This window comes from Nilaparvata lugens, chromosome 7 (assembly GCF_014356525.2).
Source record: "Nilaparvata lugens isolate BPH chromosome 7, ASM1435652v1, whole genome shotgun sequence".
Taxonomy (NCBI): domain Eukaryota; kingdom Metazoa; phylum Arthropoda; class Insecta; order Hemiptera; family Delphacidae; genus Nilaparvata; species Nilaparvata lugens.
Window position 1 is genome coordinate 29,456,666 of NC_052510.1, and position 16,727 is coordinate 29,473,392.

Below are 16,727 nucleotides of genomic sequence, written 5' to 3' on the forward strand. Positions count from 1 at the left end.
TCAAGAAATCACATCAGATCATTACCTTAAAAAAAATTATGGAGTGAACATTTGGTTCCAGATATTATAAAACCGGTAAGTATTTAATAATAATAGTTATTGTATACGGGTTAATTATTCTAGCTTTACCTTAACCTTAGCTGATTCAAGTTGGTAAAATGTAGAATGTGTGCACCTTTCACTCGGCCTACTGGCTGGAATGATCTGTCAAGTCAAGGCAGGTGTACTGATCTACATTCTATTTCCGAACGTTTGTCAGAATTCCAATGACCTCATCAAAAATCATAAAATGAATTTTCAGTATTTCGGCTATGTGCAGAAATATCTGGTATTAGATTAGCTGTAATAATCAACCATTCCTTCATTGTAAGACGGAAAGCACGAATTGCATTTTTATGCGTTGAAAACTAGGGAACAAAAACTTTTAGGGCCTTATTGATGAGGATATTATATTTCGATTGTCAGTTAGCTGAACCAGACTTCGTTATTATAGCCAAGTTCTGTAATCTTACTGTTCGGTTGCAACTATTGGTTGGTAGATAGAACAACATTCATGCTCCAATCTGAGAATTTTTCATAAAAATATAAATGAAAATCTTTTAAAAAAAATTATTGTTGTTTAGGAATGATACTGGATCATATTAAAAAAAATATTATTCTTGTCAAACTCTTCTGTTATCAATGATAGTGTAGTATATTGTAGTTTATAATGGATTGAAAATGTTATAATATTGATGGTTGCCTCTCAATCTACAAGTTCGCGTTTTTCTTTTTAATTTCCATTCTACTAACCTAAAGCTAACCTTGGATCTTTCGTGTTTCCGAACCACTTTTAATAAGTATGAAAATCTCCAAATTATATAACCAAACTATAACTTGTCTACTGTTACTGAAAACTACTTTCCTTTTCAAACGATGTTGTAACATTGATTATTCTCTATATTCATCAACTATTGTGAAATGCCTATGAATAAATTAGTGGGCTATGTCGTGGACAAAACTAGCATTGATTGAGCTGGAATGTAACATGTGTCGATATTATGCATATCACTTCGAATTGCACAAGTCGAATCTGCACAAGTCGAATCTGCATTTCATCATTAGACGAATTCTAATTCTCTCCCATTTGTTTTTGACGTGTTTTAAGAATTATAAATTTTAATTTAGATCAGAGACCTGTTTGATGAAAATTCAGTAGTTTTGTAAAACACAATCGGTTGTCTGTAGTAGTGGTGTATACTCATAGGACAGCCTTATATGAATTAAGGAATATAGAATAAGTGAATCTAGAATCTAGAGTAAGTGATCACTCTATCTAGATAGGTATCTAGGTACGTGAATCTAGAGTAAGTATTCTAGATTCTCTGAAGTACATTATAAAATAGTGCTTGTCGTGCGTTTTACCATCAGTGATTGGAAGTAGAGGAATAAGATCGCTGATAAGATTATTCCTTATTTGTTTCAGGTACGTTTTCTGGGCTATAAAAAAATTATTCTAATTGAAGTATCAATCAAGTAATCAGATTTCTTTTCAGTAATTGGAAATAAAATGAATCAAGAAAAATAATGTTTTTCCATTATATAAAGTTCCCATGAACCATGTAATATTTTGATCCGTTTGTTGGTGCCTAAAACTATTGAATTGTATCGAAGCATATTCTGGTTTGTGATGGAATTAGTTTTCGAGAACAAATTATTACTATTTCTCAGCAGAGGCTTTATGCAGGCTATTCCTGATCCGATCCAGATTGTTATAATTACCAGTGTTACCGCTAATCTAATGCAACGGATACTATTGCTCTCATGATGTATCAAAATGTATCTAATGCAAATCAGGACGCTTATAGACATAAGAAGCATGGTAATTTCTGTTGCACCCAGTGCTTGATGCTACAATGAATCAACACCTAATCATAAAAGGGGATCAACAATGAATTAATTGAATCAACAACAGCATGTTAAGAGGTATATCAGATTTTTATTTTTTTCTTTAATTTTCTACAAAATAATGCGTTTGAGTAATAAATTAAATAAATAATCAGTCCTAGATGGTGGTTGAGGTGGTCGAGCTTCTTCGTAATGATAGGTGGTGATGCAGGAGGAGGTGTCCTGATATGCCAACATGGGTGCAGTCCCTGATCCTTGAGAGAACACTCCTTCCTAAAGGTGCGTACAGACTTTCGCTCTGCTCCGCAACCGAACGTCACTCGAGCAGATCGATTGATGATCGACCGGGGAGCAAGAGTGGAACGCGAGAATAGCTAACATCTCCCGTAACGTTCATGATCGGTGCGAATGCAGAGCGGGGGCGGAGCGATTGCGGAGCGATGGCGGAACGAGGGCGGAGCGTGCGCGGAGCGGGTTGGAGGCGCGTATATCTGTACGCAGCTTGAGATTTGAGAACATCCCAGATGTTTCGAAAAACGGAATAATTGTACCAGAAATGTATGAGATCTCATGAAATAGGAAGATATAGAGGTGTTTCGAACATTAAAGAGCTCGGGCGTAGATAGATAGATCTCTTAGAAAAAGCATCTCTTCAGGAACTGGAGAAGTAACAGGAAACTTGAGGAGTGCTGCAAGGAAGAAATATCTCCAGACACTTGTGAGATTAATACAGTGACTTGGGTATCACTAAAAATCGGAATTGTACCTACATTCTGTCAATCAAAGAGATGGTAGGAACTTGAGAAATGTAGAGCATGATCCCTATACATTTCAAACACTCGAGAAATGGAACACTATCCGAAATCTCAGATGTATAACGGAATTTGGATAATCTAAACTAGATATAAAACTCATACATGAAGAATATCTAAAGATTCATAGATGTAGATCCCTCGAAAGTAGACCAAATCCTGTTGTGTAGCAAGTAAAAAGAGACTCATAGATATGGAAATCAAGAAAGTGATTCGAAAAACAGAGGCACATTCAAGATGAACGCATGTAAGACATGGAAGACCATACACGTTGACCATACACATTAAGTACAGCGTTGATATCTCAGAAATCTCCAAATCAAGGAACAAGTATACCTATTTTTGGAAAGTTGGAGGTGTCTCTCAAATGTTGTGCATCCATGTGGATATCAGAGCAGAGGCTCCTGGCCTTGATGAATGGTGTGAGGGGTTGATTTACTTGTGGTATGGGTAAGCCTTGACCACAGGAACAACAGGAGCCGCATACTTCACAACGGGCACCACAGGGACGACTGGCTTTGGTGGTGGTGGTGGTGGGGGGAGGGGTGGTCCGTAGGGCTCGTACTTGACGACGGCTAGAAATCCGGTGTGGTCATCAGCGGTGTACTCGACGATTCTCCTCTGGCCGTCGGGCTGGACGAGGGTGTAGCTGCCCTTGACGACGTCGGCGTCTCTGGCTTCCTCCTGGGCGTGAATGTCTCCGGTGTGCTCGTCCTTGATGTCGTAGGCGAAGGTGTAGTGTGGTGGGGGGTAGGCCGGCTCGGGGTGGGGTGCTGGCTTGTAGACTGGCACGACGGGTGCGGGGTAGGCGGGGAGGACGGGCACAACGGGCCCAGCTGAACAGCTGACGGCTAGAGCGGCTAGGAGCGCGCAGACGATCATCTGAAAATTTAACAAAAAAAAACATTGATGTAATGTGTAAAATGGATTATTCAAATGGTTGTCTGTATCGTCTGGGTCACAATTATATCTTCAGACATCGTGTTCTACATCGTTCAACACGTTTTGAAGTGAGATAAGTAATTTAGATTTAGTCAGAATGAAAACATTGTGGAGCGGCAAAAGAAGAGGGTTCAGAGAAGGTAACTAAGAAAGTAGAAAAAATACATGTATTCAAATGTGTCAGAACATAGTGGAGCGACGAAGGTAGGATAGAAGGTAGAATGAAGCGGAGACATCATTTAGATACATGCATTTTCTAAACACTCTCAGCTTCATTCTCTGCTACACCCCTACCTTTGCCGCTCCACTATCGACTCTTAACAGAAATCAACCGGGATTGCAATGTGACGGAAACTGAAGCAACTCATAAAAGTTACATATGTTACGTCAGTCGTATTGCTCTAATGCTGTCACCTGAGTATGACTTCTCAAAGTTTCATGATTTGAGAGAAACTAATGTTGCTTTTGCGTCGCTATCATCTAGTTTTTTGTATGCATTCAGCCTTCATAGACATTTAGGTTGGATTGCATATCAATTTCAATGGGCTCAATAATAATCATTATATACTCTAAAGTCATAGTTACTTCTGCTATAGCAAAGTTCACTCACAAATTATCTCTAAACACACAAACATGTGATGTTTCATTATGTATTCTCTCCAAATTTGAAGAGAGGCAAGTCCTACCCTGATGGCTCTAGTGTTTTTCTTGTCCTGTACAATCTATTCTGGTAAAGAATAAGTTTGAATAGTTGCATGTTAAAATTATTGTCATCCACACTTGAAAATGGAAAAAATGTACTGTTTCTGGGGATCTTATCTATTATTATATTTTATCCTCCAAAAAAATTATATTTTTTATTGATTTAAAAATAAGTTTTCATAATTGAGATTGATTATTTTGTTGATTAATTATATTTATATGCTGTTCAAAAACGATCCTATGCTATCACAATCAAAATTATTTGAATCTTGAATCTCCCCTCGCCTCTTCTCCTTTCACAATATTGAACAGCATGAGAGCCGTCAAGAAAATCAAGTTTTTCCACCTTCAAATATTTTTGTCATGCTTCTCTGTTGTCCCTATTTTCATCTACCTAAAAACGAGTTTTCTATTTCAATGAGGATCACTACTGTATTATAAAGCTTGGCTAATTAATTTTCTCCAGAAAACTTTATTCTTTTACTTCATTGAGAAAACATATTGAAAATCACTGTAATCCTGTTCGAAATGATTATTCTATTCTTTCGAGAATCGAATATTTTCACTGTTGAACTTTTTTTGCGAGCTTCACACTGCCTATCACTAGAAGAAAAACTATTCGGAAAACTCTTACCTTGACGGCCATTATGAAAATGTAACTAAGTATCCGAACACACGAGATCACACTCACTGTAGTACTTCTGCAACCGAAGTAGATTTGATTGTGCTTAGAACCTGATCGGGTTCCAGTATTTATACTGGGGAACTTATTCCACCCTAAGTCCGTTGTTAGCAGCCCCTAAGCCGTTAATTTCAGGCCTAAGTTGCAGAAACTAGTGACACCTTTCACTGTACAATAGTAGGCCACGCCTCCGATATTTTTGCCTAAATATTTCGCAGTGCTAATAGCATCAAGTGCAGTGGTTATTGCTTTTATTATTTGTATGTGGATGATGAACGGTTATGTGCAGCGCTAAGCGTGGCGGTGCTGGGGGTCGGTGGTCGGTGGTCGGGGGAGCTGGGGTCGAGGCTCGTAGACATGTCTGTGCAAACCTGAAAACGAACAAATAACAGCTGTTTCCAGGGGCCTACCACTGCAGCTGCAATCTCATTACATTTATTAGATTGAGATAGGGCATGCCGGCGACCGGCGACTGATTGCTGATTGATTGGTCACCTTGGCTAACAATGTTCACAGCACGACAATCGCGACTTGCATTTTTGTCTCAGTGAAACATAAGTTGAAACACGAAAAATGGCGATTTACTACTGTTTTAGAAGTGTTGTAGAGATTCTCCAGTATGAAAATTATGTGAGGTAATATGTAGACTTTTAGGTTGTGATATAAATAATTCATGTAATAAGATTGACGTGAAAATATAATTGATAGAAGATAAAATGTAAGAGAAAGATATATAAATATTCTGAGACTCAACTGGATAAAATCTCCAATTTTAGAGAAGGGTTAATAATTATTCTGTGAAAGGAATTTGTTCTTGGAATTGTCAAATTCTCATTTTATCATATTATTAGAATCATAATGTATATTTTGAAATATGAAGTATAATAACAAATGATCATTGAATTGATCATTAAAGATATCAAGAAACAATCAGATTCAGAATTTCAGAGCATAACAGAATGCAATCGATGGAGAATGATGTTTTCCATAACTAGAATTCAATGAAAATTTGTCTGATCAATATTCATAAAATAACAGAATAGATTGATGTAGGCCTACTGAAGTGAATAAACATGAATCATGATAAAGAACAATACTGTTTCCTGATGAAATGAGAATAATATGATGTTGGAAATAAAAATTGCTTGAAGTAATACGGGAGTGCTTCAGTTCTTCTAGAATTGTCTAGTATTTGATCTTACCAAAAAGGCTCTGTTCAAAGATAAAAGGAAAAGTTAGGGAGGTTAGCTTTTGGATTTTAAATGGCAATATGTTGATATTATTTGTAATTTTTAGATAATAATCACAAATAACGAAAAGTTGGAATACTCGCACATTTGAGATACGGTATCGCAGATATGTATTTTACTCATTAATTATTCTTCATCATCCATGAAAAAAATTAATTTAGTTCGTTCTTTGTAAAAGTTTTGACTAATCGTTATTTTTTCTTTTTTTTTAGGTGAGCTTTGGGAAAGTGTGGATTCTGTTATTGATATGTGAGTAGTATTCGTTCATTTTTCCGATGTATGGATTGAATATTATCTTTCTTGTTTTCATCATATTATTATTACTGTACTTCAAAGTGAAGGCTACCTCTAAACAGGTTTATTTATTGTTCATTTCACTAGAGCGGTACCTTGTATTTGAACATGAATAATTGACGCTCGATATCAAATGTTTCTATCATCGATTTGCCGCTCATAATGAAACTCCTGTATTTCATGAATACCAAACCTCACAAATCACAGAATTCCATGTCGAATATATTTCAAGAACTTCCTAGTCATGCTGAAATAATAAATATTACTGTAATAATTTTCAAAGGTCTGAGTCATCATTGCATTGGTGTGATTAGACAAGACATCTTGATCTGTAAGGTCACAGAATAAGATGAAATCAGCACAAACTTGACCGTTATAATTATCTTTGCCAATATCGGCGTGACATTTCAAATTCGGCTTGCCTTAATTCATGTCCTGAATTTATGGAACGCAAGAAGTGAATTAAGACAATGCTGACCGTCTTCTATGACCCCTTCCATTCCTTTAATCAATTGTCCCGATTTCAAGGTGCGTTGCAAGGTCAAGTTTTTTCTAATGTTGGTAAAAATTACAAGATTCTAGGATTTACAAGGGAAATGTAATAATTTTTATTGTACGTGTAATTTCTATCCCACCAAAATCCTGTATCTCATCACTCAACTGGCAACTCTGATCTCTGGTAGCTCTTTTTATTCAGCACTGAGTATTGGCTTCTAATGAATTAATATGCATGTTCAGGTGTATCCTACAAATTTTAACTGGCCAACTTCGTTTCCCAAGATAGAAAAACATGAGAATACTGTTGATCTTGTAATGTGGAGTAAACATTAAGACTATCAAATTAACTTTTTTGTCTAGGAGATTCATCATGGAGAGTTTCCGAAATAGATAGTCTTCAAAATATAAATAGACTACTTTTCATTCATTAATTAATTTAAAAGAACTTCCCATTTTTGACCGGAATTGACTTTGAACCATCTTGAAGAGCCGCGGTGAATACTTTGAACCGCCTTGAAGAAATTGTTGGGTGAGAAAATTTCAAAATACAGGCGGCCTTCAGGTTTTTCCATTGAAGGGGACATTATAAGCCCTACTCCACTGAGAAATACCAAAATATATTGGGCAGCAAAGGGATTATTTCGATCAGGAACAGGAACAAATCTATCAAGATGATGATTAATGCCTCAGGACTTTAATAATTATTGGTATCGAATTGTAGAACACTAAACTACCCCTGGAGGATTTCGAACTATTCAAATGTGACCAGTAGTAGTCGTCAAAGGATATAGTTAATTAGAAACTGAAATTCCAAAAATTACGTTTTTCTAGAAATTTTACTTGGTTTTAAATCATTTTATAATCGGTACTAATCAAAGATAGGGAGCTAAACAAAATTAATCTCCTTCGTAATTCGCTATCATTATTACTAAAATAGGCAAGACTGATTGGAAAAAGACCAAAACGCAATAACAATTCGAGGTTTTTGAAGCATTCTGTAGAAAGCACTAATATAAGCTTAGATTCAAACTCTTCAATCTTATATGTCCATTGTGCAATACACTTCAGAATCATTGCACAAAAATGCAGTTAGTCTGCAATCAATGCAGCAAATTGCCCTTCTCTTGCATTTGGTGATTATACTGTTAATAAAGTCCAAACAACTCAATGGTCATTGGTGTAAATTCGAATTTAAAGCTACCCAATCAGCATAATCAGATTTACAACTCATAACTTGTGATGGAATGGTTTTAATTGCTGGTAACCACTTCGCAGATCACCTAATAACCCAACTGTATCGTTTCTTGTCTCGACTGTTCTGTCCGGCATTTACATTCAACAAGAAGAAAATTGACTGTAAATGTCTCAATTTTTCTCCCATCAAATAAATGGGTCTTGTAGATCTGCACTTAGCCATAAATTTTTATAGACCAGTGATTAATTTGTTGGAGAAATATGGGTTCTGACAAGAAATATAGACGATACATCATGATTAGCGAACTTTCCCTTCCTGTTGGCGTTGCATTGTGGTTATGTAGTTGTTGGCAGATCATCATGTCGGTTGTAGATTGAGGATCAAGAGATGCGCTTCCTGACTCATCGATGCAGAGCGATCCATTCATTCAACGTAACGGTTTTTGGTCGTTTCAACTGTTTTTTTTTCTATGGCCTAACCAATTTACAAGTCAACTTAATTCGAAACAAACGCAATATAACAACTTTTTAGGCTTTATACGACTTTATACGGTTTTGTAATGTTTTACTCACTTATAGATTAGAAAAGATAACTGATAGAAAAATTTTGCATGCACTCTTGTTATACCTCTTGTAAGAATCGTTCTGGGTGTTATTAACGACTAAAAAAGGTTCAAATCATTGTTCCGCTGCTTAACTCATACATTTGTGACCGATTTTGAAAAAAATATACTATATTACATGGGCAAGGACCGGCACGTATCTAAAAAATATCGCCTGGATTATCACACAAAATCTATTTGCTTTTGATGTCAACTCGAGTTGACATAATGGATGAGAAAAATAAGGATGTTTTTCAATTCTCTCCGGTGAATAAATGCAACTCCGTATTTTATACATCAGATTGGACTCTACAAGCTTTGAGAAATATACGAGAAAATTATTTCAACCAGTAAGCCACTACTCAGTTTAGTTGATTTTATGGACTTGTTGAAATTTCAACTGGTCTATCAACCAGATAGCCCTTATCCAGTTCCGTTGATTTTATTAAAACGACCACGACCATTTACCGGCTTCCGTTATAATGATCTATCTCTACAGCTTTGCTACCTCGCACCATTTGGCTGCATTCATGGCTTGTCTATTACTATATCTCTCATTATAATTTAAGTTGTATATCACTGTCTTCTATTCAACCATAGAGTGGGGAGTGGGGAGGATTACAAATGATCAGAGTTGGGACTTGGAAATACCTTCACTTGCAGACTATATAAGTTCACTGGGCGGTGTGAATAAAAACGAGTACGTCGAGTATTTACTTACAAGTAAAGTGTAACGAGTATTTGAACTCCAAGTAAACCGATGTGAATGAAGCGTCGAGTTTACTTGTGGCCATGTACTTGTGACCAACCCGAGGGTTTAATAGGAAGTATTTACTTGCCAGACAACTGAATTTACAAGAAAGGCAAGTAAATACTTGTAGCGCCACACAGACTACTACGCATTCGCTAAACGCCGATTGCACGTGAGTTAAACGCCTATAGCACCAATGAAAGTCGTAATGCAAAATTTTGAAGCCCAATCTGCCTTGGCTTGATCCATATCTTCCTTCAATAGTGCTTGGAAATTTATTCCAATCTTCAGACTTCGACACAATTTTATCCAATACACTTGAAAATGTTCTGCTGACGGTACTTCTTTCAACCCCCATGTCGTTGGCAACACCACTTTGGAATCCTGGATCACTAAGGTATCTCAGAAAAATTTCCATCTTTTACCTTGCAGTTAATCCTTCACCCCTTGCATCAGTGTTTTCATCAAAAAAGTGCGAAGTAAGAAAATCTACGTTTTCGCTCTCAAACCGTAATAGTCCCTTCGATAGATCGGGACTTACATCACGCCGGTCTCTATAACGTTTCACACCATGCAGGTTCATAAATAATGCAGCCATCTCTCGTGTACAAGTACGACTGCAAGTCTGGGGTCGGGTTGACTTCGAATGGACGAGTATTTACTTGCTACAGAAGTATTTACTTGCGTTTATTCACACCAAAATTGGCATTTACGAGGGTTTACTAGCCTCTCAAGTATTTACTCGCGAGTAAGAGTAAATACTTGTTTTATTCACTCCAATTTTGGCGTTTACTTGTCATTCAAGAATTTACTTGTCCTACTCGTTTTTATTCACACCGCCCATTGAATTGGTTGTAGTCAATACTACTTGTAGGCGTCTGAGTGTGAGAGTGTATAACCATAGATAAAGGAGCATACTATATTTCTTGTCTCTGGTATAACCTACTGCTGGAGGCTGATGTTTTTCAGCTGTCTACTTTCTGACTGTTCTTCGTGAAAAGAAATGAATTCCTCTGTATTACCCAATTGCTAGTCAACAAAGACGTTCAAATAAATTGTCAACTCTTTGTTCTTGGTGTTTGTCTTATATACCATTGTACAACACCTGAACTTCAAATACCTTGTGCCTTTTTACTTTCCTTGCCCTATTACCATAGGTAAGGAAAGTATTGCTTTCCGAAAAAAACTATGGTACCCCAATTTCTAAACGTTTCAAGGTCCCCTGAGTCCAAAGAAGTGTTTTTCGGGTGTTTTGTCTATGTACACGATATCTCATCTCCCAATTAATTGAATGACTTGAAATTTGGAACTTGAGGTCCTTAAACTTTAAGGATCCGACAAGAACAATTTCGATCAAATGCAATTAAATATGGCGGCTAAAATGGCGAAAATGATGTCAAAACAGCGTTTTCCGCGATTTCATCATAAACGGCTCCAACGATTTTGCTCAAATTTATACCACTGCCACTCTATCAACTGCCACAAGTCCTATATCTTTTAAAATTTCAGGAGCTCCGCCCCATCTATGCAAAGTTTGATTTTAGATTTCCAATTATCAGGCTTCAGATACAAATGAAACGAAAAATTTCAAGCGGAAAAGATTGAGCATGAAAATTTCTACAATAATTAATTTCCAGTAAAATGTTCACCTAAAATCCAAAATAAACTCGAAATTTGAGAAAATGTGATTATTCAAATGCAAACTTAATGAGAGAGGCAACTGTTGATTCTAACCGCCTCGTGTGTCTCCACGGCTCAGATTTTTGAATAGTAGACTTGAGATGCGCGTGAACACTAGCGTCAGGTGATCAATTTTCAAATAATTCGGTACATCATGTTATAGATTATAACGTGTATCACCAATACCTACTATTACTTAGTAATAGTATTATTGTTAGTACTATTACTAATAGTACTATTACTTAGTAATAGTAGGTATTGGTATCACTCGTGTACCTACGATTATAATGCAACTTTTATAATGGCAAGGAAAGTTGTGTGAGTGAGCCACACCAGATTTTTATATTTGAATTGGATTGACCTATGCAATGTTTTTTTTTTTCAAAAAATCAAATCAAGTTCATTTTCAATTTTAAAGACAAAAATACAATTGAATAATAACATACTATTATGCAATATTGTATACAAAATAATACACTTAATACAATACGGGGAAAAACCTGCTAAGCCTGAGCGCAGGTAAGTTGCAAATAAACTTATTCTGTGCATCTTAATAATAGGAATATTTTATAATTTGTAGGGCAGCGTATGCCCTATATTTGTATTGCCCTATAATATATTTTTATAATAATGTATGGGCAATGTAATGTTATTTTGATTGTGATTGGATAAGTCTGATTAGATTGCTCCCTTGTAGAATTAAATCGCCGACAGGCTCACTTCGTTTGCTTTTTCCATCTACCATCAGTCTCTTCGATTTGTGTTACTAAAAAAGTATAATAGGTAATCTCCTATATAATAAGAGAGAGTAGGGTTGTTTTTGTTCGTGTGTTCGTTTGTTCGCATCAAAACATGTCAACTTGTGGATTGCATACCGGAAAAACGGGAATGATTTAGATCTCCAAATTTTGCACATAGATTTTAAAAATATCAATCTCGTGCACCTAGAAGCCCAAATTTCAATTTTCCTTCTAGATTTTTCAGAATTAATGTTTAAATTTCATTAATGGTACATTCGATTTCATTAAAAAATCACCAAATCATATGGTCGAAATTAAAAAAGGAACATCTGTTTCTATATTGCTTTCTACCTGAAAAACATAGTTTTGAAACTTCTTTTCCCTGATGCAATGTTTAGGCCTACAGGTGGCATGGATTACTAATTTTTCAGCCAAAAAAAGTTTTGAGACAAAGTGCTAAATAAACGTCTACAGTTTCATCAATGCTGTATCGGAAATATGAAAACGCATGCAGTTTAATAATATGTCTTTGAATGAAGGTGTTGTTATTTACATAAAGAAATATTATATTCTTTCATTAAATTTTTATTTAATTAAAATTTCAAAATTATTCGAGCCCTGATAGAATGACTGACTCACTGTACAGTCAGTCAAAAGTTTTAATATTGGAATGAGGAGTATTTTGGCAAGCTGAGCAAAAAAATAAGGTCATATGCACCTTTTCGTTATATCTTCAAATGAAAAATGAGTTTTGTGGGTTGTCAAAACTCCTTCTGAAAGGGAAACTATTCAACTTATTCTATCTTTTAGTAAAATAACAATGATCATCCATCCATGTATCATCTTCTATACTATAATAAAGGAAACGTAGCCTATACAGGTATAAAGTATAGGGAAATTATGTTTGACGCATTATCACGTCAGAACTACTCGACTGATTAACTTGAAATTTTGCATATAGATTCTTGCTTAACCGAGGGTGGTTATAGATCAATTTCAAATTCTTCAAGATTTGATTACATCAAGTTTTCAATTATTTGTCATGCTTCCAGTTTGTATGGAAGCTGCAGAAGATTTCTCTTAAAAGGGAAATTAGAAGATAGGTATGATTGGGGATTCTTTTCGAATGATAAAAACAGGTTTTCCGTCACACCCAAATTTTTTCCGCCATTTTGAATGCAACTTCTTTTTTCAATTGGAAGGTGGTAATACTGATTTACTTGAAATACAGCATATAAATTCTTAATCAACCGAGGATTCTTATAGGCCTATTTCATTAGATTTCATTAAGAAAGACCCTTGCGAAGCACGGGTTACCTGCTAGTCTATATATATATATATATATATATATATATATATATATATATATAATATGATTTTACAGTGATTCACCGTCTTCCTTCTTTTAGTCGAGACCTCCATCTTTGCCTATCCTCCCATTCACCATCCCTTAAATTCCGGGCCTCCATAGCCTCATCCACCTCATTTCTCCATGATCTTTTAGGTCTTCCTCTTTTCCTTCGCCCAATTGGACTCCAATCAGTCACCATCCCTATCCATTTGCTAGCACTCGCCCTTCTAGCATGGCCATACCACATCAACCTTTTATCCTCAATCAACTTTATAATATCCCATTCCACTTTCATTCTCCTTCTTATCTCCTCGTTTCTCACTCTGTCCATTCTGGTAAGCCCGCAGCATCTCCTCCAGTAATCCATCTCAACAGCTCTCATCTTATCTCTTGCTCTCTTGTTTGTCACCCAAACCTCTGCCCCATACGTCATTATACTTCTGACGATTGTATTGAATATTCTATGTTACGGGTAATTAATGGAGAGAAGGCACCAGATGAATGGAAAATTGCACATATGTTTTCAATATTTAAGAAGGGCAATAGAAGATTATGTGAAAATTACAGGGGTTTAGCGGTTTTGCCAACAATAGCTGGAATATATGGAAAAGTTTTGAAGAATAAGCTTGAAAGGGAGATAGAAGGGAAGATTGGAGATGAACAGGCAGGGTTTTCAGCAGGAAAATCATGCGTAGACCACATTTATACCCTCCAACAAATAATACAAAAAAAGAGTGCCAAAAACCGATCAGTACATCTAGCGTTTGTAGACCTGAGAAAAGCATATGATACAGTACCCAGAAATAGACTATGGAAAGCTATGGAAAACCTACATATACCAAGAAACCTCATAAATGCCACAATGGAACTTTACAATGAAAATCAAATCGGAATTAAGATAGGTAAGACTGTAACTGCTCCTTTCCGAACATCAAAAGGCTTATTGCAGGGATGCAGCTCGTCCCCAACTCTCTTCAAAATATACCTGGAAGATACCTTAAGGACTTGGAAAAGGAAGTGTCAAGGTATGGGTGTACCTATCAGGGGAGAACACCTTTTCACCCTCTGTTTCGCAGACGATCAGGTGGTTATTGCGCAGGATGAGGAAGATTTAAGTAAGCTTCCTACATATATCAAATAAATTTATAAAATGTTCTTATGAACTATCTGATATTATTCAACACGTGGTGACTTTTATTTAATTTAAGTCAATTTGAATAGCGCTTTTTAAATAATTCCCCCACTTTACGCAGAAAATCTAAAACGAGCTCGTTTGACTTATCACTCACTTAACTGAAGTTCTTGACGGTCTCGTAGATTGAATTAATTATTTCCAATAATTAATTAGGTAGGCTCCTTTCGTCTCTGCTGGGCTAGCACGTGATCCAGATTCTTATAAGTTTCTTTCCGAATTAAAGATATATTTATGGGGAATAGTTACAAATTACGAACCCTTTGACAGCACTGAGTTCACAGATAATTTAACATTTAATACAAATATTTCACATAAAAAAAGGGTTTGGCTTAATAGTTTTAAAATTTTAAAAAGAGGAAGAAAGAACCCTAGACTCTATGTGCATCCTCTCAGGATCTTAAGCCAGAAGAAGGAAGTTTTCAGAAAAATTTGTCTCTTCCAAGAATAATTCAGTAAGCTACTCTCTGATTGGTCTTCAATTTAATAAACTCAATACAATTGGTTGCCTTGGGAATCAGGGCTTCCTCGACTTTATAATAGAAAAAATTAAATAAAAAAGAGTTTTTATACAAATATATGGAGTGTTTATCTTAAATTGAGTTCATAAATAAATTATAACATGCGATTTTAATACATTTAGTTTTTTATGTGAGTTTTGTATACTCTTGATTTATCATGCTTTTTTAGATTATAATAAATATTTATACAGAAATAATGGGTGTTCGTATTTCTACACATCGACTTCCTTTAGTATACATAATATATCCTTTGTGAGTAAATTTTATATAATTCAACCCGTTATACTGGTTGATCGAATAATCAGCTGATTCGTTCAGCATTGATTCTACCAATTATCGATTTATTCAAGATCGACTAATTCTTTTCAAAATGTAAACAAATAATTCTAACCTCAATGTTCATGCACTTTTATTTTTTTATAATCCGCCAATAATAAGTAAGCCGCTTTATAATTTTTTGAACTTACCAATGGGTTCTCATAGTTATTGAATCACAATTATACATGTTTTCTTATCGTTTTTGATAATGCTATTACTCCTAATCGCTAATAATACTTGATTTAAGTTGATTTATCCTTTGACTAGGTCTAACCTTCTTTCCAATTTTATAATTCTATTAAAATTCATTGGTTCATTTTAAAATATTTGGTGGTATTAAATTACCACGTGACAAGGTGTAAAGTATAGGGAAATTATGTTTGACGCATTATCACGTCAGAACTACTCGACTGATTAACTTGAAACTTTTGCATATAGATTCTTGCTTAACCGAGGGTGGTTATAGACCAATTTCAAATTCTTCAAGATTTGATTACATCAAGTTTTCAATTTATGTGTCATGCTTCCAGTTTGTATGGAAGCTGCAGAAGATTTCTCTTAAAAGGGAAATTAGAAGATAGGTATGATTGGGGATTCTTTTCGAATGATAAAAACAGGTTTTCCGTCACACCCAAATTTTTTCCGCCATTTTGAATGCAACTTCTTTTTTCAATTGAAAGGTGGTAATACTGATTTACTTGAAATGCAGCATATAAATTCTTAATCAACCGAGGATTCTTATAGGCCTATTTCATTAGATTTCATTAAGAAAGAACCCTTGCGAAGCACGGGTTACCTGCTAGTTATCTATATATTTAAAAATCGAGCCTCAAATTTTGACATTCAATAACATTTTTATTTGTTCTCCGAATTTGATGATTTTTTTAGTTGTGTTTGTTATGTTCAGGAGTAGGTTTATGGCCTATCAGATTTATGATCTGATTTCAGGAATTTTTCCTACGCTCCTTCAAAGTTTACATGTTTCCATTTTGTTTATAAGCCATTAGTTTTTCCGTGTTTCGTTATTTTGTCTTTTTTTTCTCTTCTTGCTTATTGTGTTTAGTTTCTTGTTTTTGATGCAGCGCTCTATTAACTCTTTCGACCTTATAGCACCAACCTATTTATTAGTAGATAGAATAGATTCAACTTGTTTTATTTTTACATTTGAAGTTATTTTTTAATTGAAGTTTATTTTTCATGTTAAAAAAAGTAAAATTTATAAGTTGTTCAAGAAATGATTTTGATTAACTTGATTTTCTTATAAAAAAAGTCAGTAAACAAGTCACTTGAAATTTGTAAGGTTTTTCGAGA

General features: G+C 35.3%; 2 protein-coding genes across 3 annotated transcripts in view; one reads left to right on the plus strand and one right to left on the minus strand.

The window, feature by feature from the left end:
• The window catches only part of LOC111045510 (neurobeachin-like protein 1), a 400,901-nt gene that overhangs the window by 42,188 nt on the left and 341,986 nt on the right, over positions 1-16,727 (plus strand). The gene's annotated exons all lie outside the window — the stretch shown is intronic.
• LOC111046302 overlaps positions 1,995-16,727 on the minus strand; it is a 51,900-nt gene continuing 37,167 nt past the window's right edge. The window contains exons 6-7 of the mRNA XM_039431899.1: positions 4,978-5,142; positions 1,995-3,581 (exon numbers count right to left, since the gene is read on the minus strand). Coding sequence (XP_039287833.1) covers positions 3,135-3,581; positions 4,978-5,142 — 612 coding nt within the window. The 3' untranslated portion in view covers positions 1,995-3,134. The remainder of the gene's footprint in view (positions 3,582-4,977; positions 5,143-16,727) is intronic.